Consider the following 24,286-nt stretch of genomic DNA (forward strand, 5'->3'; position numbering starts at 1 on the left):
ATAAACTTCCATACTACACAGCAAAGACCCAGACGGGCATTCTACCGGTTGTATAGCGTGGTCATTGCCGAAGAGTTGGAGACTTGAAAAGAAAAGAGAAGAAAACTTGCTGTGCTTGGGTTTCATCAAAATGAAGGTCTTCTTCCATCTTGTTCTCCCTTTGATCTTGATCTTGTTGTGTTCCCAAAATTCTGCGGTACAAGGTAGATTGCTGTCGATCTCAACAAAACCTGACCCAAAGGATGCTGCTGCAACTGCTCGTTGGTTGGTCTCTTCAAATTTCTGGGGTGTCTTGAAGTAATCTCTCTTACTTCTTTCAATTCCTTTACTGCTTTTACTTTCATCACTTTAATTATGATTCACTTGTTTATTTATTTATTTGTTGTTATGTTTATATTTATATTCATGTTTTATGTAGTCAACGTGAGTTTTTAGTTTGTTTCTTTTTTATCTCAGATCGATGTATATTCAATCAACGTAGTGTATACAATTAGTTTTTCGATACGACGGAACTATTTGCTGGGTTTCTAGACTAGGCCGGCCTAAGAGCCAAGCCACCCAAGCAAGGGCTTTAGGCCTCAAGATTTTGGGTTAAAAAAAGGCCTCAAAATAAGTAAATTCAGCTATCAATATATAATATGACATACTAATAATCAATATTTATCTAGCTTAGTTGGTCAATTTTAAGACCTCAAATCCTTTTGGTCTAAAGTCCAAATTTTGGATTCAACAAAACTTGATTTATTATGCGTTTAACACACATTGTGTTATTATTTTTTAATTCCAAAAGGCCTCATTATAAATTTTGCTTTAGGTCTCTTGACATGTTTGGCCGGCCCTGTTCTAGTGTTAGTGGTTAAATCTGTGAGTGATTATGTTCCCTCATTGTATGTCGATGGATAAAATGTTGGATGTATAAGATAGGTGACCCATATAGCTAATGTCTTAAGGTCTTAACGAGTCCCACATGGACACATCACTTTTTTATAATTTTTTAATAATAGTACCTAATAGGTACTCAACCACTCTAATAGAGACCCTCTAACAAAATGTCTAAATGGGTATCACGAATAACTCTTTATCATTTACATTTCAACAAAAGCAAATCAACAATGATTATTTTATTAAAAAATGGTGTGGGGTCTACTTAAGAATGAGGGTCTTAAGTGAGACCCTGTGTCTTAAGAGACCCCCAAAAAATTTTCCCCAATGGAGGTACCTATTAGGTACCGGGTCTTAAATGGTGAAGACCTCACCATTGGGGATGGTCTAAGGATTTGGGTGGAGATGTAGTGTCTCCCTCTCTTGTAATCCTGGAGCATTTGTACCTGTTGTTTCTCCCGCGCCTCCCGGACTCTCTCACACTACTCTAGTTCACAGCGGAGGTAGTTCTCGCTGGAAAGGTGGTGAAAAAGTGTCCATTTGTTGTGGCGTGTAACCAATCTTTATATATGGGAGCCCAGTTGTAACTCACTCTGTGAAACCCGACCATAGAAGTGGAGTTCGTTAGAAATCACAGCAACATTCCTGATTGACAGGGTCGCGCTTCTGTGCGGTCGAGCTCACCAGAAATCCTCTCTCCGTCCTGGAGTAAGGAGGATTATAGGTTATGGGGCCTTAATGCGCTACGTCGTCTTTCAACGATGTAGGTTGAGGCCCATTTCAGAACATTTTTAACTTTTTATAACTCTGCTTGATTTGTGTTGTTTGTAGCCAATACTTCCATACTTTGTTTGGTTTTGGAGTAAATACTCAAATTGATCTTTAGTAAAACTTATTTGGTGAGTAAATGGTCATTTTTGTCTCACAATGTGGAGACCGTGTCATTATACTCCCTTTGAATGTTTCAAATTGCAAAATATCACTTATCACGTCTTTTGTTAGTAATTTCATGGGCCATACTGACTAACAAAAGATACATTTAAAGACTAAACTAACTAACGAAAGTCACATTTGAGTACCATACCGAATAGAGAAGACACATTCGGGGATGTTTTTATAATTTTGATAAACTCAGAGATTATAACAAGAGAGCGTGAAACATTGAAGGGCTAAAATGACGGTTTACTCCTTCTTTGGTCCTTGAGAAATGAACTATATCAATTTTGTCCTAAAGAATGAGGATCAAATTAGTATTTTTATGATGATTTTTAAGGACATTTTAGTCTTTGAGGGACTAATCAACATATGAGATTCTTAAGGACTAAATTGATGTTTTTCATTTCTTAAGGATCAATTAGATCTGGTGTTTTTTGTTTGGGACCAATTTGACTATTTACTCTTCTTTTTATCATCTTTTGTAACATGAAATTTTGAATATTATTATAGTTGATGGTTTGCTACCTACCTACCTACCTACCAGCCAAGCTGATGGTCTACATGGTGTACAGTACACCCTTGGTTTGGGAGATTCCTATTTCTGGATGATACAAAAGAATAATATGAAATTTCTAACATAACTGCTGGAGAATTTTCATTTACCTTGTTATCTTGAAAGTTTATGACTTTTCTAATTCACAGATTAGTGTATGCCTTTTTCAAATTTACAGATTGGTTATTTATAGATGCAAAGTTGAATATGAAATCATATAAATTGAAGCCTTTAAGACTTCTTCCTGGGTTTATATTGAAATCACTTAAACAGCTTATTGTTTCTTTGCAGTACTATCTCAACTGATTTGGATGGAGCACCCTTTGGGTAAGCGTTTCCTACTGTTATTATTTGATACATCTTTAAAATTTTATGCATCATCTGTTCAAATTGAATCAATTTACAACTCATTACTGTAAACTGTAATAGTCTCTGCTGCATAATGACCATGGTGAGTGGTTTGTCTTCCTTAGCACTTCTTCCTATCTCACAGCATGTCCTCTGCAGTGGCCATCATTGGCCCCTCTATCTAGCTCAGCTTCTCTGCTGATTTCCCTCGCCCATGTCCTCTGTTTTCTGCATTTCCTATGCCCCATTTGGGTAATTTGTGCGCCCTTTATTTGGGACTCAGGATTCCTTTGCATCTCCATTTTTTTCTCAACTCATCTTCTAATTTTCTTTTTGCAATCATATGCTATGTCACCAAAGATTTCTCCCTTCTTGCTAACACAGCCAAACTGCCGTCATCATGCTCCTGAGCTTGGTGATTTGAGAGATTTTTTGTCTTCCTCCTTCTTGTCGTCCACTATTGTGACAACTCTTGGTGCATCCGATGGTCAGTGGGTTATAGGTTAGCATGGCTTAGGAAAGTTTTCCTTGGCCCCACGGTGGATGCCAAATATTCTTTGCCAATAAACTTTACAGAACTTTTCCCCATACGAAGTAGAGAACGATCACAACATTTATGTTGAGACAGGAGAGTTTGTTGCCATCCACAATGAGAACAGCCAGGTTATAGTTTACTCGCTATAGGCGTGGTGACTTGGGGCTCAAACAAGGGATCCAATCTGGGCCAGCCTTGAGTCCTGTTGTGGGACCCAATTCCTTATGCGGCCCTATGTGATATTTGAGCTTTCTTGGGATGGGTTGGTGCACCTCATACATTGTTAATGTTGACCATTGGATTTTGCAATTAACTTGTTAATTTTTCAATATTTGAAGTTAAGTTAATAAATTTATCTATATGCAGCAATGTGGTATCATTTAGTGATGGACTACCGGACCAAGGCAGTGGCATCCCATACTTCTACTTAACGACTCTAGACCCAACAGCAAGAAATGCTTTAATGGATGAAAGAGCTTCGTTCACAGTCAGTGAATACCCTCTCGGGACTTGTGGCAAGAAAGACCCAGAGAATCCTACTTGTTCGAAAATTTCTCTTACGGGAAAGGTGTGTGAGAAAATAAATTCTATTGAATATGACTATGATTATAAAAATTTGTTTCCTCAATGTTTCTCCTTTATTAGTTCTATCTACTTTGTATCTTTGTTTGTTCTAAATTACGCTTTTTGGCGATTTCCCGTTCACATGCTAGTTAGTTATGAGCACGATGTTCATAAAAACAATTCCACTGCTTCAATTAGCAATCCACTATAGTTTTAGATATTTATAGAATGATTAGTGAAAAAAAAAGAAGATATTTATAGGATGAATGTTACCATTACCAAGTTTAATTTTGATCCTAATTTCTCAGATTGCACTTAAATCCCTTGCTTGTAGATGATGCCATTTTTTTTTTTGCTCAATTCTCCTTGAATTAAAATTTATATAATGAGACAGATTATTAGTATAATTATTCGAAGACAGGTGTATAATGTCACTTTAGAATTCTATGAATCCTTTCATTGGGGATGAAATTTTATCAAGGAATCACACACAGTCTTTGTATAGTCTTGGTAGTAATTACAGTGATTCAGTTCTGGTTATATAGATATAAATGCCTTAATTAGCTTCTAAGATTGTCCCTAGTCTACTATATATACGTTGTATGGCTTTTTTTTTTGGTCAGGTAGCCTAGTGGCTAGAATAAATGGGGTGTCCGGGGTTCGAACCCCGGCCCCTGCATATAATAATGCATTGTCCTACCAACTGAGCTATGCTCACGGGACACGTTGTATGGCTTTTATTTTCAATGGTCTTGTTATGCTTGCCTGATTGTCATATACAAGTTTCATTGATTATGATTCTCAAACATAGGTGTTCTTATATCTGAAACAATATAGCTACTCGTACCTATATCACAACACAGTTTATGGGCAAAACCCTATTGGGTGTCCTCTAATATTTCTTGGAAATTAATTTTCTCACTCCTTTTCAGCTTAAATTGGTTAATAAAAAGTCGAAGGAAGCCGAATTTGCCAGAAATGCCTTGTTTGCCAAGCATTCAGAGATGACGGGTAATTGGCCAAAAAACCAATTTCCTTATTATTCATGTGAATGGTTGCAAATATTCAATGTGTTATTATATATACGTATACAGGTTATTAAGCACTGATTCACACTAACTTTAAATAATGTTCAACAGACTGGCCAGAGGACCATGACTTTCAAGTTTTCAAATTGGAAATCGAAAATATATTTTTAATTGATTGGTATGGTGGTCCAAAACCTCTCACAGTGGAAGAGTACTTACATCATAAATTGTAAGTGAACATATTACCGTCCTTGCAATGCTAATGATATGGCCAGTGTTTTAAAAAAGGGATCAAACCGGCCAATTGACCTAGTAACAGGCTAGTTCACTGGTTGGTTTGATCTCGGTTACATTCTTGTCTAGCTGAACCACAGGCCAACCATCGTTGGTTCAACCGTTTCAGTTTTAAATTTTATAAATTCTATTTATTTATTTGTCATCCGATTTAACTATAGTTGAATCAATCGAACCATGACCTAAAGGTCACCGGTTTAATTCCGGTCAGATTTTTAAAACGTTAGATACTGCATTACAAAACCTCACCCCAAAACAGTAAATAAATAAGGAAGAAAATGTCACACTTATAATGAATATAGTATAAAAAATAATCAAATTTTGTGGCTTTTACCTTTTCTTCATTTCCATGTTTTGCTGATTCATTCTCTATCATCTACAGGAACAATCATGGATTCGTTCTCTGAAGACTCTTCTAATTGTCATTCATATTTTGGGGGATGTAAATGCACATATTTTATTTTTCTTGTTTATAAATCAAATGTATATGTACTGTGTTTCAAGTTGTGTATTCCTTCCCTTGTGTAAAGCTTTTCTTTGCACCATATTGTGCAAAGGAAACAACATTTGTTGTAAGTTGTAACTGCTGGTAACCATCAAGAAATGAAATATTTCATTTGTGAAAATGTGATATGTAACAACACAAATTGATTTCAGGTTGTTGCCTAGTTGTGACTTACTGTATTATGAAAACATTGCAATCATTGGCACATTGATCTATCTATTCTAAGAAAAGTTTTTCTCCGATGACATGCGATGTAATTTCATGCCTTTGTTTCGCATAATTTTTTATCCACATTGAAACAATCTTCCATGGATTCTTTATTAGTTGACATGCTTAAAACAAATGACAAAGGACTGACTAATCCGAGGGGTTTAGGCCTACCTTTCACTAGTGGAGGGTTCCATTTAAAGTCAGAGCAAAACTCTATGGGAATTTATCGCTGAAAACATTAGGACTCACACTCTTAAATTACATTGATCATTTTTTTTCCTATTTGAGACGGTTATCATTTATCAAGAGGCGTTTTATACATATATGAATTTGTTTCTTATGGATTAAAATAAAAAGTGGTTTTGATATAAATAATTTACAGTTCATTTATTAGAGATTTTTAAGAAAAACCTAACCTATAGTCGAAAAAGTATAATATCGATGCATGTCAAAATAGAAAACACAGTCAAGATATACCAGTTTCATACACAATAGAAAACGGTCGGTGGCTCAACTCAAGTTATAGTCCAGTGGCAAGACCTTTCAGAGTTGGAGTTCATGGCTTGTTTGCAAGGAGGGAAGAATTTTATGCATACAAATCACTGAAACAGTGCCAGATTTAATTGAGTATTTTCACATTATCGTTGTAACTTGAAATGCAAATCAAGCACACTGTACAAGTTTTGCCAGGCGAATGAAATTAGTTTAAGACCAATATTAACAAAGAAGGATATGAGCAGATAATCAATTCCTTTACAGCCATGGTTGGAGTTTATGGAGTTTAATAATAAGTGGCAGTCATACCTCAGAATACATTCAACCACCACAGAAAATAAATAGAGTAAACCTACGATATAGTTTTGTAAGGATTCAAATATGAAGGTCATACTTTGTAACGGATTACTCAGATTGTTAGAAGAATAAAGAGAATAATTGAACAGAAATCAAAAGAGCCAATCAACATCATATATCTTAAAATTTGGGTTAGGCTTAACTCAAACCTTACAAAACCGGCTTTTAAAGGGTGGCCTGCCTATCACTTATAAACATATCGTCAGACGTTATCTCATCAAATGTGAGATTCTTATTATAACAATTATAGAGATCATACATTAAGGTTTGAAACTTGATGTTTCATGGATTCTATGCGGCATGGTTCTATACAAAATCTATATATGTTTCAGACAAAATTATACAGACCATATACATCATGTACACATCTTTCCAGACACACTGCCTCTGAGAACTTCCAGAATTTCAAGAACCAATGGCCTGAGCTAATTCAAAATAATGATGCGTAACAAGCTGTTTATCCGACTGACCCCTCAAGCTTCAAGCTCATGAGTTGGTTCACCTCGGAGCCAAATTCATCGGGAAGCTCATTGAAGACATCACGGCAAAATCCAGAGATCATAGCAGCCATTGCTTTTTCATAGTCTATTCCTCTTTGTTGAAAGTAAAATAACTGATCTTCACCAATTTTGGACGTACTAGCCTCGTGCTCAATTCTTGCTGATGGATTCTTCACCTGCAAAACAATTGCAATTTCATGAGTACAAGTCTCATGGCAAGTTTCTGGACATTACAAATATGGAAAAAAAGGGTGAAAATAAGGAAAAGGAAACAAGATGGAAGTAGTGGAAGATAACTCTGATATGGAAACTGCATAAATATGCTATCAAAAAGACAGAACTGAACTCTCCATATTATTGATGAAATCTTTGCTGTTTCAACCAACAACAATAGACTGCAACCAGTGAAGCTACCGAGGTATCAAAGACCAAATGTTGGGATAGTTTTGGCCACCAGGAAACAGAATAAAAGACACACATCTTCAAGCTATAAACACACACACACAACAAAGCTGTGTTTAATCAAGTATGAAAACGGGGTGATAAAAATCAGGAGCCAAACTCAGCATCAAAAAGCTCCAGGATACTAACAATTTCTAGTGTTCTTCTGATATCACCTCGAACTAGACCACATGTATGCCGAAGAAGTACCGATATTCTGTGCATAAGATATTCAGAACACCCATGTAGTTCTTAAATCATAGCCGTATATTTGCCCACCACAGTTGTCAAAACAATAGCCAATCTCTCACCATGTTGTGCTTGTACTAGGCATGAACATATGTATGATTTGAAGTTTGATATAATCAGTGTTTAATGACTCGAACAATTTTTAGTAAAAATTGATTCCTTAAAATTCAAGGATTATTGGCTCCCATAATTAATTGCTATTTTATCCAACACAATCAGGATTAATTCTATATTAGTATTACTTCAAGGATTTCATCTATAACTTGAAACTGGTCAACTAATTGTTCAAAACTTTATATCTGTCTCCCCTTTCAACTAAACACCACGGATACAGGACAAGCAAATCCAATAAGACACAGGTAAGAGGATACAACAAATTATGTAACAATAGAGCATGGCAAAGCTATTATAACACAATTACATAACACAAGACATGAAATCCATATAGAGAAACCAATCTTAGAAAATATATCCAAAGTGTCCATGAAGTATGCATGAACACGGCTACATATTTTAAAGTTCCCATATATTCTTATCGTTATCTAAGTTACCGATCCATAGACATTAATTATTAACTGATAATATCAACACACAACAAAGAAAATCATGAACAAAAAAAAAAGTTACCTGGATGTAAGGATATGTATTCGCAGCAGCACTATCACCAATAAGCATGGAATCACACTGAGAAGAGTTTTTCGCATTCTCCGCCTTAGACTGAACCTGAACAAGCCCTCTATAACAGTTCCTTGAATGTCCAGCAGAAATACCCTTCGATATTATCCTACTCTTTGTATTCTTTCCTTTATGTATCATCTTAGTCCCCGTATCAGCCTGTTGATAATTATTCGTCAAAGCAACCGAATAAAACTCTCCAACACTCTCATCACCCTCCAAAACAACGCTCGGATACTTCCAAGTAATCGCGGACCCAGTCTCCACCTGAGTCCACGATATCTTCGACTTCTTACCAGCACACAATCCTCTCTTCGTAACAAAATTATAAATCCCACCTTTCCCATTCTCATCACCCGCATACCAATTCTGCACAGTCGAATACTTAATCTCTGCACCCTCCCCACAATACAACTCAACAACCGCAGCATGAAGCTGATTTTTATCATAAGAAGGTGCGGTACACCCTTCCAAATACTCCACCATACTCCTATCATCCGCCACAATCAACGTCCTCTCAAATTGCCCCGTCTCCAACGCATTAATCCTAAAATACGTGGATATCTGCATCGGACACTTAACACCCTTCGGTATATAACAAAACGACCCGTCACTAAAAACAGCCGCATTCAATGCAGCGTAATAATTATCATCACTAGGAACAACTTTCCCTAAATAATTCCTAACCAAATCTGGATACTCCTTAACAGCATCCGAAATCGAACAAAATATAACACCAGCCTTCTCAAGTGTCTTCCTATGAGTAGTTGCAATAGAAACACTGTCTAAAACAGCATCTACTGCAACATTCGCTAAACGATTCTGTTCGTTTAACGGAACCCCAAGCTTATCGAAGTATCTCAAAAGCTCAGGATCAGCTTCTTCTAAGCTATTAATCGAGGGTTTCTTCTTAGGAGCTGAATAATAGCATATATCTTGAAAATCTATAGTTGGGTATGTGTTGTCAGACCAATTTGGTGCTTTCATTTTCGCGAATTTCTCGAACGCGTTTAATCGAAAATTGAGCATCCAATCAGGTTCGGATTTTAGGGCTGAGATTAAACGAATGGTTTCTGTTGATAATCCTTTTGGAATTGTGAAAGAATCGATATTGATGTTGAAACCGAATTTCTTGTCGTAATCGCGGTTACGGAGAATTTCACGGATTTTGTCATCGGTAGATGAAGTTGGAGAAGTGTTGAGTTGTTCGTAACTAACGTCTGAACGGATTTTAACGGTTTTGGATAACGGTGATTTGTGTTTGGGGGTTTTTGAGATTGGGAAGTGGGATTGATGGAGAAGTGCTTTTTTTGAGAAGCTGGTTTGAGTGGGTTGTGGGTGTAAGGAAGAAACGCTGCCGTTGAGAAGAGAAGCCATGGAGGAAAGTGATTATGTGAAAATGTAGAAAATGAAGTTTGGAAATTTTGTGTATAAGTTCAACCCTCATCGTGTCGTGTGTGTCACACACGTATTAGTTTGTGTGGGGACCCGTTTTGGCATCAAAATACAAGCAATATGACAGATGTTTTATTTATGGCTAAAATATGGTTTTGGTCCCTGCAAAATAGGCCAGTTTTGGTTTTAGTCTCTGCAATTTTTTTTTATAGCTTTTGGTCCCTGCAAAAATAGGTCAGTTTTGGTTTTAGTCCATGCAATTTTTTTTATAGTTTTTGGTCCCTGCAAAAATATGCCAGTTTTGTTTTTAGTCCCTGCAAATAAATTAAAAAATTCTGGAAAATTGAAAAATTAATAAAAAAATTTAAAAAATTCTGGAAAAATTAAAAATTAATAAAAAATTGAAAAAAATATTAAAAAATTCTGGAAAATCGAAAAATTAATAAAAAAATGTAAAAATTCTGGAAAAATTTAAAATTAATAAAAAATTTGAAAAAAATATTAAAAAATTCTGGAAAAATAAAAAATCAATAAAAAATTGAAAAAAAATATTAAAAAATTCTAGAAAATTGAAAAATTAATAAAAATGAAAAATTTGAAAAAAACGGAAAAAATTAAAAAAAATCTGGAAAAATTAATAAAAATAAAAAATGATTAAAAAAATAAAATAATCTAATAAAATGAAAAATAATGAAAAAATTCTGGAAAATAAAAAATATTCTGATTAGTATATATGTCGAAATTTCGAAATTCTGGAAAAATGTATTTTTCGAAATTTTGATTAGTATATATGTCAAGCTTATGTTTTTTCAGTGTATTTTTTCCCTTATTCTCGGTTTATAAATACACAAAAGTTCTCGCTTTATAACTACACAAAAATTCCCGGAAAAAATACTAATGAAAATTTTGAAATTTCGAAAAATACATAAAAAACCTAAGCTTGGTTTATAAATACACATATTTTTTCCCTTATTCTCGGTTTATAAAAATATTAAAAAATTCTAGAATTTTTTTGAGAAATACTAATGAAAATTTCAAAAAATTTCATTAAAATTTCATTTTTCCAGAATTTCATTTTTATTTTCGAAAATTTAAAATTTCATTAAAATTTATTTTCCAGAATTTCATTAAAATTTAAAATTTCAAAAATTTCATTTTTTCAGAATTTTAATTTTTTTAGAAAATTTCCGAAATTTTATTTTTTTCAGAATTTTTTAATCTTTTTTATTTTTTCCAGATTTTTTTAATTTTTTCCGTTTTTTTTAATTTTTTTCATTTTTATTAATTTTTCAATTTTCCAGAATTTTTTACAATTTTTTTATTAATTTTTAATTTTTCCAGAATTTTTTAATTTTTTTTATTAACTTTTTCGATTTTCCAGAATTTTTTAATAATTTTTATTAATTTTAATTTTTCCAGAATTTTTTTAATGTTATTTTTATTTTTGTATTAATTTTTCAATTTTCCAGAATTTTTAAAACTATAAAAAAAAGGCTTAAATATGTTTTTCGTCCCTGCAAATAGGGGTCGCTTAAAATTTCGTCCCTGCAATCGCTAATCCTTTTTTTTTGCCCCTGCAAAGTTTAATCACTTAAAATTTCGTCCCTTGACCTAGTTAATCACTGACACGTCATCTGATTACTGACGTGGCACCTGGACTCAGCAAACTTTGGCTTGAAGTGACAAAAATACCCCTCCTTCCATCAGAGGGCAGTGAAATGACGGATTTACCCCTTATACATTTTCTCTTATTTTTCTCTCCTCTTCTCCCCCGTATTCTTTCCTTTCTTTCTTCTTCTTCTTCTTCTTCTCAGCATTAATTCCAGCTGACACAACCATCATCAGCGTCCACACTAAATACAGTTTTATTTTATCAAACTCTCTCACTCACGTAGACACTCCCTTTCTCCACCGGTGTCCTCTAACACGGCCATCGTTAAGGGAAGATGCTGAAATTTGCTGAGAAAGTTGGGCAGAAGATGCAGAAAAAAGATGATGAGTTTGTTCATGAGTCTTGTAATGAGATTGTTGTTGATCTTAGTGTTCTTAAGGTTTGTATACCACCTTAAATTTTATCTTTTTAGTGGCTGCTTAATGCTTATAAGTTATAATTGATATGAAGATTGAAACAGGAAGAACAAGTGAAAAGGGGGTAGCGCTTAAATGCTCGGCAAAAACAGCAGAATTACTGCAGAGAAAATAAATTCAGAATCAGTACTTTGTTTGTTAATTTTCATCTAATCAAAGTTGTTGAACTAATGGAAGGGGTGATATGCTAGCGGTACCAAATTTGTTGCCCATAATCAATGGTATAGAAATTGGATTCTACAACTGAAATTGGATTTTGCTTCCACACCTTCATTTCCCAATTCAACTACGTTCCTTTCTTCCTTTATCGTTTCCATCAAATTCAGTAAAAAATTGATTTTGGTTTTGGAAAAAGGTTGCTACTTCATCAATTTTCAAAAGCCAAAAATCAAATTTGTATAGTTAGAATCAAAAAGCCTCTTCTTTCATCCTCGTCATCTTTAACAATATTGTTCTAAAGAATGCAATCCACATATTGAATCCACATTTTGCTGTCAACAATTACAATAAAAATTCCCAGCGCAAAAGCAAATCAGGAACGAGCAGAAACAAAAAACAAGCTGCTCCTAGTGAGCCAATATGAGGAAAAAAAAGGAATTTGTCTGTATTGTTGGGTGTTTTCATCCCAAAAACGAAAAGAAATGATGATGATTAAGATGATTTTTATGGATTCTATGTTTTTCCGATGAATCTTTGTTATTTCATCTGATGATTTTATGTTTTTTCTGTAATCTCTTTCACTGCTGTGTAGAGAAGAAGAAGAAAGAAAATGGTATCAGGGGCATTTCTATCATTTCGCTGCCCTCTGATGGAAGGAGGGGTATTTTTGTCACTTCAAGCCAAAATTTGCTGAGTCAATGTGCCACGTCAGCTAATTAGTGATGTGTCAGTGATTAACTGGGTCAAGGGACGAAATTTTAAGTGATTAAACTTTGCAGGGGCAAAAAAAAAGGATTAGCGATTGCAGGGACGAAATTTTAAGCGACCCCTATTTGCAGGGACGAAAAACATATTTAAGCCTAAAAAAATTATTAAAGATCTGCAGGGACTAAAACCAAAAATGGCCTATTTTCGCAGGGACCAAAAACTATAAAAAAAATTGCAGGGACTAAAACCAAAACTGGCCTATTTTTGCAGGGACCAAAAGCTATAAAATTTTTTTGCAGGGAATAAAACCAAAACTGACCTATTTTGCAGGGACCAAAACCATATTTTAGCCTTTATTTATTGTGTATGTATAACTCGAAACACTCACCAAAACACAGGACCACTTCCACGTCTTCTTCGATTTTTCCTTTATGATTCTGCTTCGTCTTCGTTCACCTTCGTTTTTCTGTTCTGCTTCTGCTTCGCTTCTGTATTATAATGGGATGGGATGATTGTTTGTGCCCAAAAAAAGGGACGATTGCACCATCCAAGAGGGTTCTACAATGAATATTTCTCCATTTTAATGGTTATGTTAATTGTCTTCCGGTGCAGCGTTTTGAAATTGAAATTATGCATGTTTTGAGAAAATGCACTACAAGAAATATGTCAATTTGCCAGGGATTTTGACAAGGGTTTGAAACCCCTGACAAATTTGCCAGGGAAAATGCCAAGGATAACCCCTGACATATAACACAGGGGTTTGCCCCTCGCATATTGACAAAATCCGTCGGTTTATTTTAGGCGCCAAATTGCACGTGGTTTGGCAGAGATTTGGTGCAGTTTGACAGGGCAAAACCGAGGGATTGACCTTGGCTTCTGCAATTGCTCAGATGACAAGACTAAAGTTGGAGAATCTCTATGCTTCTTTGTTGATTTTTTGACAGTTTGGCAGGCTAATCTATAGCCTAGGATTGGATGTGGCAGCGAGGGGCTACCCCTGGTTTTTTCCTTGGCATTATTTCCCTTATATATTTGGTTCTCACGTAAACAACTAACACTTGCCAACACTTGGTAATATTTCAGGAGAATGCTCCTCTTCTTCATTTACACAACACTTCCTCTTCTTCATTTTTATCATAGATTTCAGGAGAATGCACAACACTTCCTCTTCTTCATTTACACAACACTTCATCTTCTTCATTTTTATCATAGAATCCATTATTCTCCACCTCTATCAAAGTTTATTAATTTGGTAAAAAACTCTCCACTTATTATATTTATATGTTACTATTTTTTACTATCTATCAACTTATTTGATTTTTCTATGGTATTTGCACATATAGTTAATCTATCTTCCTCCTCATTCGATTGCAGATCTTGACAAAAAATGTATAATCCGTTTTTTAAATTTAGAATTGATATTTATTCTAAAAATATATATAGCATTTTTTTAATGATTTATTTACTAAAACAATTTATATAAAACGTTTTTTTTTTTAATTTTGGGATTTTTTTTTAATTTGTGTAGTAGAAAGTCTGATTTTTTTTACTAGTAAAACTGTTTGTTAAATAAAAATACTTGATAAAAAAATAATATACTAAAAAGGTTTAATGTTGGAAAACAGTTTTTAAAAATGATGTATTATATGTGTGCATGTAAAATTGTTATTTGTTGTTTGCGCGTAAAATTATATGTGTGCATGTAAAATTGTTATTTGTTGTTTGCATGTAAAATTATATGTTTGCGCGTAAATTAAAATGATTTTAAAAGAATTAATTATATTAAAAAACAATTTAAAAAACGATTTTTTTATTATTATTTTAAATAAATTTTATTGATTAAAATTATTTTAAAAGAATTAATTATATTCTAAAATACAATTTTGAAAAAAGTACGATTTTTTATTAATTTAAATACATTTTATTAATTAAAATTATTTTAAAAATATTTTATTAATTATTAATAAATCGGTTTGTAAAATAAAACCTTTTTTTTTAAAAAAAATAATATACAATTTCCCAAGGGTTAAATCCCTCGCAAAGGCCTTGGTATAAGATAACCCGTTGATTTGACATTTCGTCAATCAGCAGTCAAGTCGGAGCAGACTGCATAGTTCAGAGCAGACTGCACAGTTGCAGAAAAAAGTGAGGGAATATGCCAGGGGTTTTGACAGGGAAAAAGCCATGACATATGCCAGGGGTTTAGCCCCTCGTTTTTTTCCCAGGGGTGTAACCCCTGGCAAAATGTTAGTGACGAGCGCTTTTGCGAGTGCTTCCGCCCCTGGGAAATTCCCTCACAAACGTCCTGTTTGCCAGGGATTCTGTCCTTTTCTCAGGGATTTTGCCCCTAGCAAAAGGTAATGTTTCTTGTAGTGATGAAGGTGTAGCATCTTGAGATCTCTTTTGATTTTGATTTATTTAAATTTATTGAATGTGGGGTTTAGGGTGTTACATCAAGTGTGAGTTAAAGTTTCACATTGGATGCAAAAGTAGATGTCGAGCAAAATATTAGTGAGATAAGCAATATACCCAATGACTTAAGGTTTTGGTTATATATGGTGTCAATTTTTCAAATCCTTCAAAAAAAAAAAAAACATAAAATTATCAAGGTACAATATGTTTGATGAAGCAATCCCAATCAACAAGAACAATTAAACAAAGTTCAGTGAAAAATCAAGATGAGAGATAATTTAGGTATAAGGAATATTTCATTTGTCATGATTAATTTGAAAGAAAATTCCATTTTCTAATACATTGCAATTTTCCAATTCCAAGGACATAGTCTAGTAGTAAAAGGATAAACTTTAAATTTAGAGATTCCGAGTTTCGGCTCGGCTAGTATCCTTAAAGATAGGTAAATGTAAACATATTTGTGAGTGCTCTTTTATCTCTAAGGTCATCCTTACCTTACATAAAATCAACATTCCATCACCATAATTTTTTTTAACAAAAAAAAAATTCAATGTGATGTTTGTATTTTTCAATAACGGATTTTTTTTTTCAATAATGGATTAAATGTTATACCTCAAGAATCATTATGGTACAATGATCATTAAAGAATTATCATGTGGATATTTTTATTTATAAAATTAGTCATACATATATTAAATAGTTTTTTTATTAAAAGGAATTACATGCATTGTGCTATTAAAAGACGTGACATACCTTAAAAAAAATCAAGACAAACTTTGTAAAAAATTAGTAAAACTGGAATTTGAAAAATCAATGAGTTTGTTGAAATTTAATTTTGGATATCATTTAGTTTTGCTTTAAAATATATCTTTTGATCTTTAAGTATGACAAAAATATCGGATAGTCCTTTAAGTCTGTTAAGATTTCAAATAAGTCTTTAAGTTTTTTCTAAGTTTCCATTAGGTCCTTTAAGCGTTTTTATGTTGCAAATAGGTCCTTTAAGTTGTTAATTTATTTGAAGTTTTCTAAGTTTTTAAGTTTCAAATAGATCCTTAAAAGGGTAATAAGGACCTATTTGAAATTTGAAAAACTTAGAGTACTAACCTGATATTTTTGTCAAACTTAAAGGACCAAAAGATGTATTTGGCCTTGTTATTATTTATTAATAATATAATTATACGATTTTTCCATGTTCTTGAATAATCTATTTTCTTTTAGAATATGTCAAAGAGACTTTAATTTTTCATAAAAATTTGAGGATTTCAATAATTATTATCAGAATTTAAAATTTACAATTTAAACAAAATTGTTTTTTTTTTATGATAAAAAATTTAGGTAGGTTGGGCTCTCAAGGTTACATTAAGGCCAAGACATGTCTCATGAGTCAAAGAACATTTATGGAAGTACTTAGAGATCACATATTAAAGAAGTCTTCACGCTAACAACGGGAATTGAATCAATGACTTTGAGGTTGAGCCAAGTCATTATTAACTGAGCAACCTTCAATGAAAATACTATTATCAATATATATATATATATATATATATATATATATATATATATATATATATTTTTTTTTTTGTCTAGTAGACTAGTGGTTTGGGCTTACACAATTAAATGTGGAGAAGTGAGGTGTCCAGGGTTCGAACCCCGACCCCTCCATAAATTATGCAATGTCCCTACCAATTGAGCTAAGTTGACATGCTATTATCAATATTAATAGCAAAAATAGTGAATGAAAGACATTTTACCATATCAATCCTATCATTTAAATATTTTTTTTCATCTGACCTATTAAATGAGACACTTTCATTCTAAATAGTTAAATGAGAATATAATCTTCAATACTTTACTAGTAGCTCCTATGAGCATTTAGTTGAGGCCTTGGGTGCAGGAGGAAAGAATTAGCCAATGAAACTGCAAACTACATGCTTTTTTTGCTTATCTTGGTCGGCTTCAGCAAGTTCTCCATCAACTGATCTGATCATATTTTCATTGTTTAAGGGATCAGATTTTGTTTGCTCACAACACAAAATTAGAAATGTTGGTTGGTTTCTGTGTCAAATGTCAGTGAAACTTCGCCAATTTCCGATGATGTTCTTTTATATCCCGTAAGTCACCTGCAATTGTGATTAGTATAGCTAGTGAGAAGAAACATAAACAACAGGTTATTCTGAAAAATTACTATAACATCCTCTAGTCACATATATGTCAACTATGGGAAATCATAGATGCCACTCATATAATATCTTATTGCTAACCTCTTAAGTAGAATTTAGCACCTAAATCATTTGGACTCTACTAGTTAAATATTTCCCATAATGAATAGACAGTGCAAACTCTCACCACATTTCTAGGTATTTTTCTCTTGCATTAGGTTTAGAGCTGTCAAAACGGACCGGGCCTGCCGGGCCGGGCCGTAAAAGCCCGAAAAAAATCCGGGCTTGAACGTAAAAAATTAGGCCCATTTAAAACCGGGCCTTTTTAGCCCGAGCCCGTTGAGGCCCGAGCCAGTCGTGGGCTAGCCCGACCGGGCCGCGGGTAGCCCGTTTATTTTATAATTATTTTTTAATATTGTAATTTAAGAATATGCAAAATTTTAGTAGAATAAAGTGAGCTATACATCATTTTCTTTGAATGTAAGTAGAACTGGCATGAATGTAGGATTGGATTTAATTCCAACCCCCTTCAGAGAAAGGTTGTTATAGGTTCAGTCCTTAATTAGTACTCTTTATAACATTCATATGAGATTAATATTGATGTATAGGCTTTGTACATTGAGGTGAAAAGCATACTTTATTGGATCAGTCCTTAATTAGTAGATTGGTGTATATGATGATGGAAAAGCTAAAGATCAATCATCTCAAAACCAATTTTATTGGCTTTAATTTTTATTAATGGAAAAAATAATGGCTTTTATAAATAAATATTTCCTCTTTAGACTACGAGTAAAATTGAATTCAAAGTTAAAATATAGTTGCTGAAAACTAATGATGGTATGTTAGCAGAGTGAAAACCATACTTTATTTTCTTGGTTATGCAGATAACTTCTGATATAGTTATTGCGCAGTAGTAGTTTTTTAGGGGACAATAGTTATTTGTTTTATGAGCCTTATAAGGTTATTTATCTTTTCTCTTATGTATACTCAACCAGTGAAAGTTGGTTCATAACTGATAGTTGGACGTCGCACAAATAATGTCTACTTTAATACTATGTAATATTTGGCACATGACTAATTAACATTGATAATTTGGAAAGTATAGCATTGATTGGTATTTTTTAGCGAAATTTTTTTATTAAAAGCTTTAACTAACCGGGCTGGCCCGAAAGCCCGTAGCCCGCAAAGGGTCGGGCTTGGACAAATATTTTTGAGCCCGTTTATCTACCGGGCCTTTTTGGCCCGGCCCGCCAAAGCCCGAGCCCATCATGGGCCGGCCCGACGCGGGCCGGGTAGCCCGTTTTGAAAGCTCTAATTAGGTTGAGCGTATGAATAGCTATTTATGACAAAATTCATGTTAATCAGTGCTTTGAATAACCATTGTTGGTCATGTTCACAATCCTGTACTATAGAATGCACTCAAGCTTAGAATTTGGATAGCAGAGCGTAGAGGCCGGACCTTAAAACGCTATAGCGGTGTAGCCGCTACGTCAAAGTTTAGGGGGAAAAAATACAATAAAAGCTCAAAAATAAGATGGTACATAAAATCAAAGACCTTCATATCTAATAATCAAAGTTCATTGTTACCAAATTTAAACTCAATACAAAGCAAATCGATTTACAGCCACTACAAAGTATACTAAAAAACACAACGCGGAGTTTAACATAGTGCCTAGGGCCTGCGACACAAATATGAAGTTAAACCATATGGTTATAATCAATTTTAAGCTTACAGACAGGCTTGATATATATAAAAAGAGAACTGAAGTAAAGTTGACAATAAAATAGATAATCATTCAACAATACAATCAATTTAAAACTATCATATGAATTAATACAAATTCAAACAGGTAAATCATCGAAGAGGAACTTACTTTCAACAGGTTGATACCAAACCAAGCTTTCAACATAATTCTGAGCACTATACCACCAAATTCTATAGGTACATTCAATTCTCTTTAGTCTATTATCTCTCCAATTATAGAGAATTGCTTGGTCTCCTCTATTGATTGTCAATATCAGTGTATCGCCCTTCTCAGCAAGACACAATGGAACCAATCGACCAACATAATCCACATTCCACTCACGAAATGTTGAAAATAGTAGTATTTGAATTCGTGGCATGGATCAGGGAAGTCTTTGAAATTAAATCGACAGTAAGGATCGTCAGTAAGCGTGATGGACTTGGACTCCGACATACACTTTAGCAAATGACTCACACGTATGGGAGCGCATTCTTTGTCCATACGAAGTGCGAGGTGTGGGTTTCGCGCTGATAACTTAAGGTGCATTTTGATGAATATGGGATCAGAGATGAAGCTTTTCCATGACTTACTCACACACTTCATTCGCATCAGATATTTCACGTTAAGCCGTATAGTATTTCCGTAATAAGTTCTTTGGGGAGTATTACCGGCGTTGCAGACGGATCGAAAGGAGGCGACAATTCCAATGCATTGGGAGGACGCATAAATTCTGCTGCATTGGGCGAAGGAGGCGTCGGTTGACGCAGTATCAGCAGCCGTGCCGACAACACATAGGGTGGGGGCGGCGGTGGTGGTTGAGGGATGTTCATGATAACTTGTGAAGCTTAATTTGTTCTCTTTCTTTTGAGGAGAGGTGCAGTTATTTGTTAGTTTGTACACTATTATTATATGAAGGTATCCATTTTATAAGCAATTCTCTTCCACGTGTCATTAATTCCTACATAGGCTTCATTTTCGGGTTTCATGCCTTCATTTTCGGGTCTCATGCCTTCATTTTCGTTCATTCACCTCTTTCTTTTACCGATTACCATAGGCTTTATCAAAACCAAATACTAATATTATCAAAGCCACTTTAATGATACTTCTTGTATATGTAATATTACCGTTATAAGGCCTTATGGATATAAATTGTGATGCATATTTTCAAAAATAATAATTATTTTTTGAAAAGGTAAAAATGAGATATATTATAAAAAAAAAAAACAATAAGTCTCTCCCGACAAGGTGTGTGAGAGAGAGCTTAAAGAAAGATCAACACTTACATTATCGTATCAACAAAGAGAAAAACCAAGCAAAATTAAGAAACAACTGACAAACAAATAGCGGGGTTAAGCCTCCATAATTGGTAATCAAAATCAAACAAGACATGCTTCGATTTTAACCACCAATATAAGTAAAGCTTTACTTTTCCACTCAGCAATTGCAACTACTCCTGCTTTTGCTGAAAAATATGGTTATTTCTCTCATTCCAAATCACACACACCACTGCTAGCCAAATAATATGAAAACCTTCCGAAAATGTCAGTGAAACTTCGCCAATTTCCGATGATGCTCTTTTATATCCCGTAAGTCACCTGCAATTGTGTTATTATTATAGCCAGTAAGAATAAACATATTATTCTGAAAAATTACTATAACATGTATGAATTTACCAGTAAACATATGTAATGTAAATATGCCTTCAACATCATAATATATAAATTGTGCTTTTCTGTACACCAAAGGAAGATACACATTCTTCACTTGCTTTCTTTTATGTTATGCTTATTCCAATCCAAATTTCTAATTCTCCATATTTGCTATATAATCTATTGTTTATTCTTTGTAAAGGTTGCTATACATTACTCACGTACATTAAGTCTAAAATTCGTTGTCACAACTCAGTTCTCACAATTTACATGATCAATCTAGCTATGGTATATAACTATCAACTGTGTTATGACCTTCGAAAAAAAATAGCATATGTGCATGAAAAAAATAGCATATGTGCATGATCATGGCATATGTCAACTATGGGAACTCATTTAATATCTTATTGCTAACCATATTAGTGAATGTTGAGAGCTTCAGCTAGAACCTCTTAAGTAGAATTCAGCACCTAAACCATTTGGACTCTACAAACTCTCACCACATTTCTAGGTATTTTTCTCGTGCATTAGGTTGAGCGTATGAATAACTATTTATGACAAAATTCATGTTAATCAGTGCTTTGAATAACTATTGTTGGTCATGTTCACAATCCTGCACTATAGAATGCACTCAAGCTATCCCCGTGAGCATAGTTCAGTTGACAGGGACATGCATGGGGTTCAAACCCCAGACACCCTACTTATTCACCTTGAAAAAAAAAGGTGAACTCTAGCCACTAGGCTACTTACAAAAAAAAAAGCACTCAAGCTTAGAATTTGTATAGCAGAGCATAGAGGCCGAACCTCAAAACGCTATAGCGATCTGGCCGCTACGTCAAAGTTTAGGGGAAAAAATACAATAAAAGCTCAAAAATAAGATGGTACATAAAATCAAAGACCTTCTTCATATCTAATAATCAAAGTTCATTGTTACCAAATTTAAACTCAATACAAAGCAAATTAATTTACAGCGACTGCAACGTCTACTAAAAAACACAACGCGACAGAGTTTCACATAGCGCCTAGGGCCTGCGATACAAATATGAAGTTAAACCATAGGGTTATAATCAATTTTAAGCTTACAGACAGGCTTGATATATATAAAAAGAGATCAGAAGCAAAGTTGACAATAAAATAGATAATCATTCAACAATACAATCAACTCAAAACTATCATATGAATTAATACAAATTCAAACAAGTAAATCATCGAAAAGGAACTTACTTTCAACAGGTTGATACCAAACCAAGCTTTCAACATAATTCTGAGCACTATACCACCAAATTCTATAGGTACATTCAATTCTCTTTAGTCTATTATCTCTCCAATTATAGAAAATTGCTTGGTCTCCTCTATGGATTGTCAATATCAGTGTATCGCCCTTCTCAGAAAGACACAATGGAACCAATCGACCAACATAATCCACATTCCACTCACGAAGTTTATAATCAATTTGAAGATTCTGATAACTAATTTTAAGGAATTGAGTCCACGACTCTTCAACTCCAAATTCCTTCATTTGCCATATAACAAAATGAGTTTTTTTAAAATCATGAGAAAAACAAATACAATCCATCAACACACAAAGAGTTCGATTATCAAGTGGAAATTCATCACAACATTGAGGGAGTAACAACTGTGTGTATGTCTCTGACGCCAAATCAAGCGAGATAATCACAAATTGCTCGATTATAATATTATTCCGATGACAATTATAACGCTGACAAATCAACCAACTAATACTATTACTTAAATACACACCTGCGTATTCATCCAAACGACCACGAAATTCATCCAAATAACAACGATGATGAAACACTACTTGCACGGGAAAACTTTCAATTTCTCTCCAAATATTATCACCCAAAGTGAAAACTTTGACAGTGTTTCTAACCTGACCTCCATCGTCACCATCAGTAGAAAATCTTACCATCACCACCTTGTAGGTGTCTGTTGAATTATCATAACCAAACCCAAACCTAAGCGTGGACATTTGATCATAGTGAAAAGACCCAGAAACAGACTTTGACGTTGTGGCAGGGTTCCAGAAACAGAACCAGTGCTCTTCATAACTACTGTAGTAAATATAACTGTGCAAACAGATCAATCCATTGCATGAACCAACAATCCCGCGGCAGTGACAGGCATGGAATCGGCAGTAAGGATCTTCAGCATCTGTTATAGGATTCGACGTGCTCTCCAGCAAACGACTCACTGAGATGGGTGCAACAGTATATGTATATCCAGGGCCGTCCCTATAAAACTGGAGGCTCGGCTCTCGTAGTAAAAATAGGCCCCTAATAAAAAAAAGCACAATTTTTTTAAAAAATTAATCTTCTATTGAAATTGAAAATAACACTCGTATAATGGTTATTAGCCACCGAAATTAAAATTAGCAATTATTTTTACTAAAGACGTGCTTGTTAATGAAAATAGATGACAAAAAATTCAAGATATGTAGTAGTTTTCTACATTCATAAATAACTTTGAAATGCATTTTAAATTGTAATGGCCTAGTAGTTATGTATGTAATTGAGACTTTTATATTTAGTTCAAATTCACACAAATGCTCGGGATTGAACCTCAAGACCAATGACTCAAGTGGATTCTATTTTACTACTAAACTATTCCAACATATCTATTGATTTTTTTATATTTTATTTTATATACCTAACACTTTTGAGTGCTATATTTTTTTTTTGAGGCTCCTAAGATTACGAGGCCCGGCACCGTAGCTCACCTTGCACATGCCAAGGGCCGGGCCTGTGTATATCCCAAATATCCGTTGTCCATGTGAATTGCGAGGTGAGGGTTTCGTTTAGATAGCTGAAGGTGCATTTCGACGAAGGTGGGATCAGAGATGAGCGTTTTCCATAACTTACTTACACACTTCAGGCGCATCAGAGATTTCACGTTAAGCCGTGATAGTATTTCAATAATAAGGTCTTCGGGGAGAATCACCGGCGATTCCGACGAATTCGGACATGGAGACGGGGTTTGAAGGATTTTCATGAGAAAGTTGTAGCTTTGTTTTTTTCTTTTTGCGGAACAGTGCAGTTTTTGTTATTAGAGTTGATTCAGAGTGAAACCCTAGAGAAGTCGGCAATTCTATTTATAATAATTTGTGATGTGACAATAGCAATTCTGAATGTTTTTACCTTCTATAAGGAAAAAAAAGAAAGAGCTTAGCCACTAAGATTGGTAGGGGTTTTCCAAAAAAAAAAAGAATGGTACGAGTATGTGGGAACCTGAAGCCCAGATAAGGATACCGGTGCGGGTACACGGATACACATATTTTTTGAAATTTAAGATACGATACGGATAAGATATATCGACAAAATTTTTATACTAAAACTCATATGCATGTAAAATACTTGAAGAAAATAAACATTGATTACT

General features: G+C 34.1%; 3 protein-coding genes and 2 long non-coding RNA genes across 5 annotated transcripts; 2 read left to right on the top strand and 3 right to left on the bottom strand.

Moving 5' to 3' along the window:
- The first annotated feature begins 30 nt into the window (after positions 1–30).
- Positions 31–5,796, top strand: LOC146906162 (Pyridoxamine 5'-phosphate oxidase family protein). The gene is made up of 6 exons (XM_085722746.1): positions 31–297; positions 2,663–2,698; positions 3,621–3,822; positions 4,751–4,829; positions 4,958–5,075; positions 5,523–5,796. The coding sequence occupies exons 1-6, from the start codon at positions 131–133 to the stop codon at positions 5,545–5,547; spliced, it is 627 nt and encodes a 208-aa protein (XP_085578872.1). The 5' UTR covers positions 31–130; the 3' UTR covers positions 5,548–5,796.
- Positions 5,797–6,788: 992 nt separating this feature from the next.
- LOC146906163 (iron-sulfur cluster assembly SufBD family protein ABCI8, chloroplastic-like) lies at positions 6,789–9,998 on the bottom strand. Its single transcript, XM_085722745.1, has 2 exons — positions 8,525–9,998; positions 6,789–7,383 (listed from the first exon to the last, which is right to left on the bottom strand). Exons 1-2 carry the CDS (start codon positions 9,947–9,949, stop codon positions 7,165–7,167), a joined length of 1,644 nt encoding a protein of 547 aa, XP_085578871.1. The 5' UTR covers positions 9,950–9,998; the 3' UTR covers positions 6,789–7,164.
- A 1,466-nt stretch (positions 9,999–11,464) lies between these two features.
- On the top strand, positions 11,465–12,742 carry LOC146906164 (uncharacterized). Its single transcript, XR_015017547.1, has 2 exons — positions 11,465–12,018; positions 12,100–12,742. It is a non-coding gene; the product is annotated as an uncharacterized LOC146906164 (long non-coding RNA).
- A 4,278-nt stretch (positions 12,743–17,020) lies between these two features.
- On the bottom strand, positions 17,021–20,110 carry LOC146906165 (uncharacterized). The gene is made up of 2 exons (XR_015017548.1): positions 19,368–20,110; positions 17,021–17,454 (listed from the first exon to the last, which is right to left on the bottom strand). It is a non-coding gene; the product is annotated as an uncharacterized LOC146906165 (long non-coding RNA).
- A 1,969-nt stretch (positions 20,111–22,079) lies between these two features.
- LOC146906166 (F-box/kelch-repeat protein At3g23880-like) lies at positions 22,080–24,000 on the bottom strand. The gene is made up of 2 exons (XM_085728753.1): positions 23,628–24,000; positions 22,080–23,184 (listed from the first exon to the last, which is right to left on the bottom strand). The coding sequence occupies exons 1-2, from the start codon at positions 23,897–23,899 to the stop codon at positions 22,080–22,082; spliced, it is 1,377 nt and encodes a 458-aa protein (XP_085584879.1). The 5' UTR covers positions 23,900–24,000.
- Positions 24,001–24,286: the final 286 nt, after the last annotated feature.

The sequence above is a fragment of the Medicago sativa genome, chromosome 7 (genome assembly GCF_051527215.1).
Source record: "Medicago sativa cultivar Bolivia chromosome 7, Bolivia_mono, whole genome shotgun sequence".
NCBI classification, from domain to species: domain Eukaryota; kingdom Viridiplantae; phylum Streptophyta; class Magnoliopsida; order Fabales; family Fabaceae; genus Medicago; species Medicago sativa.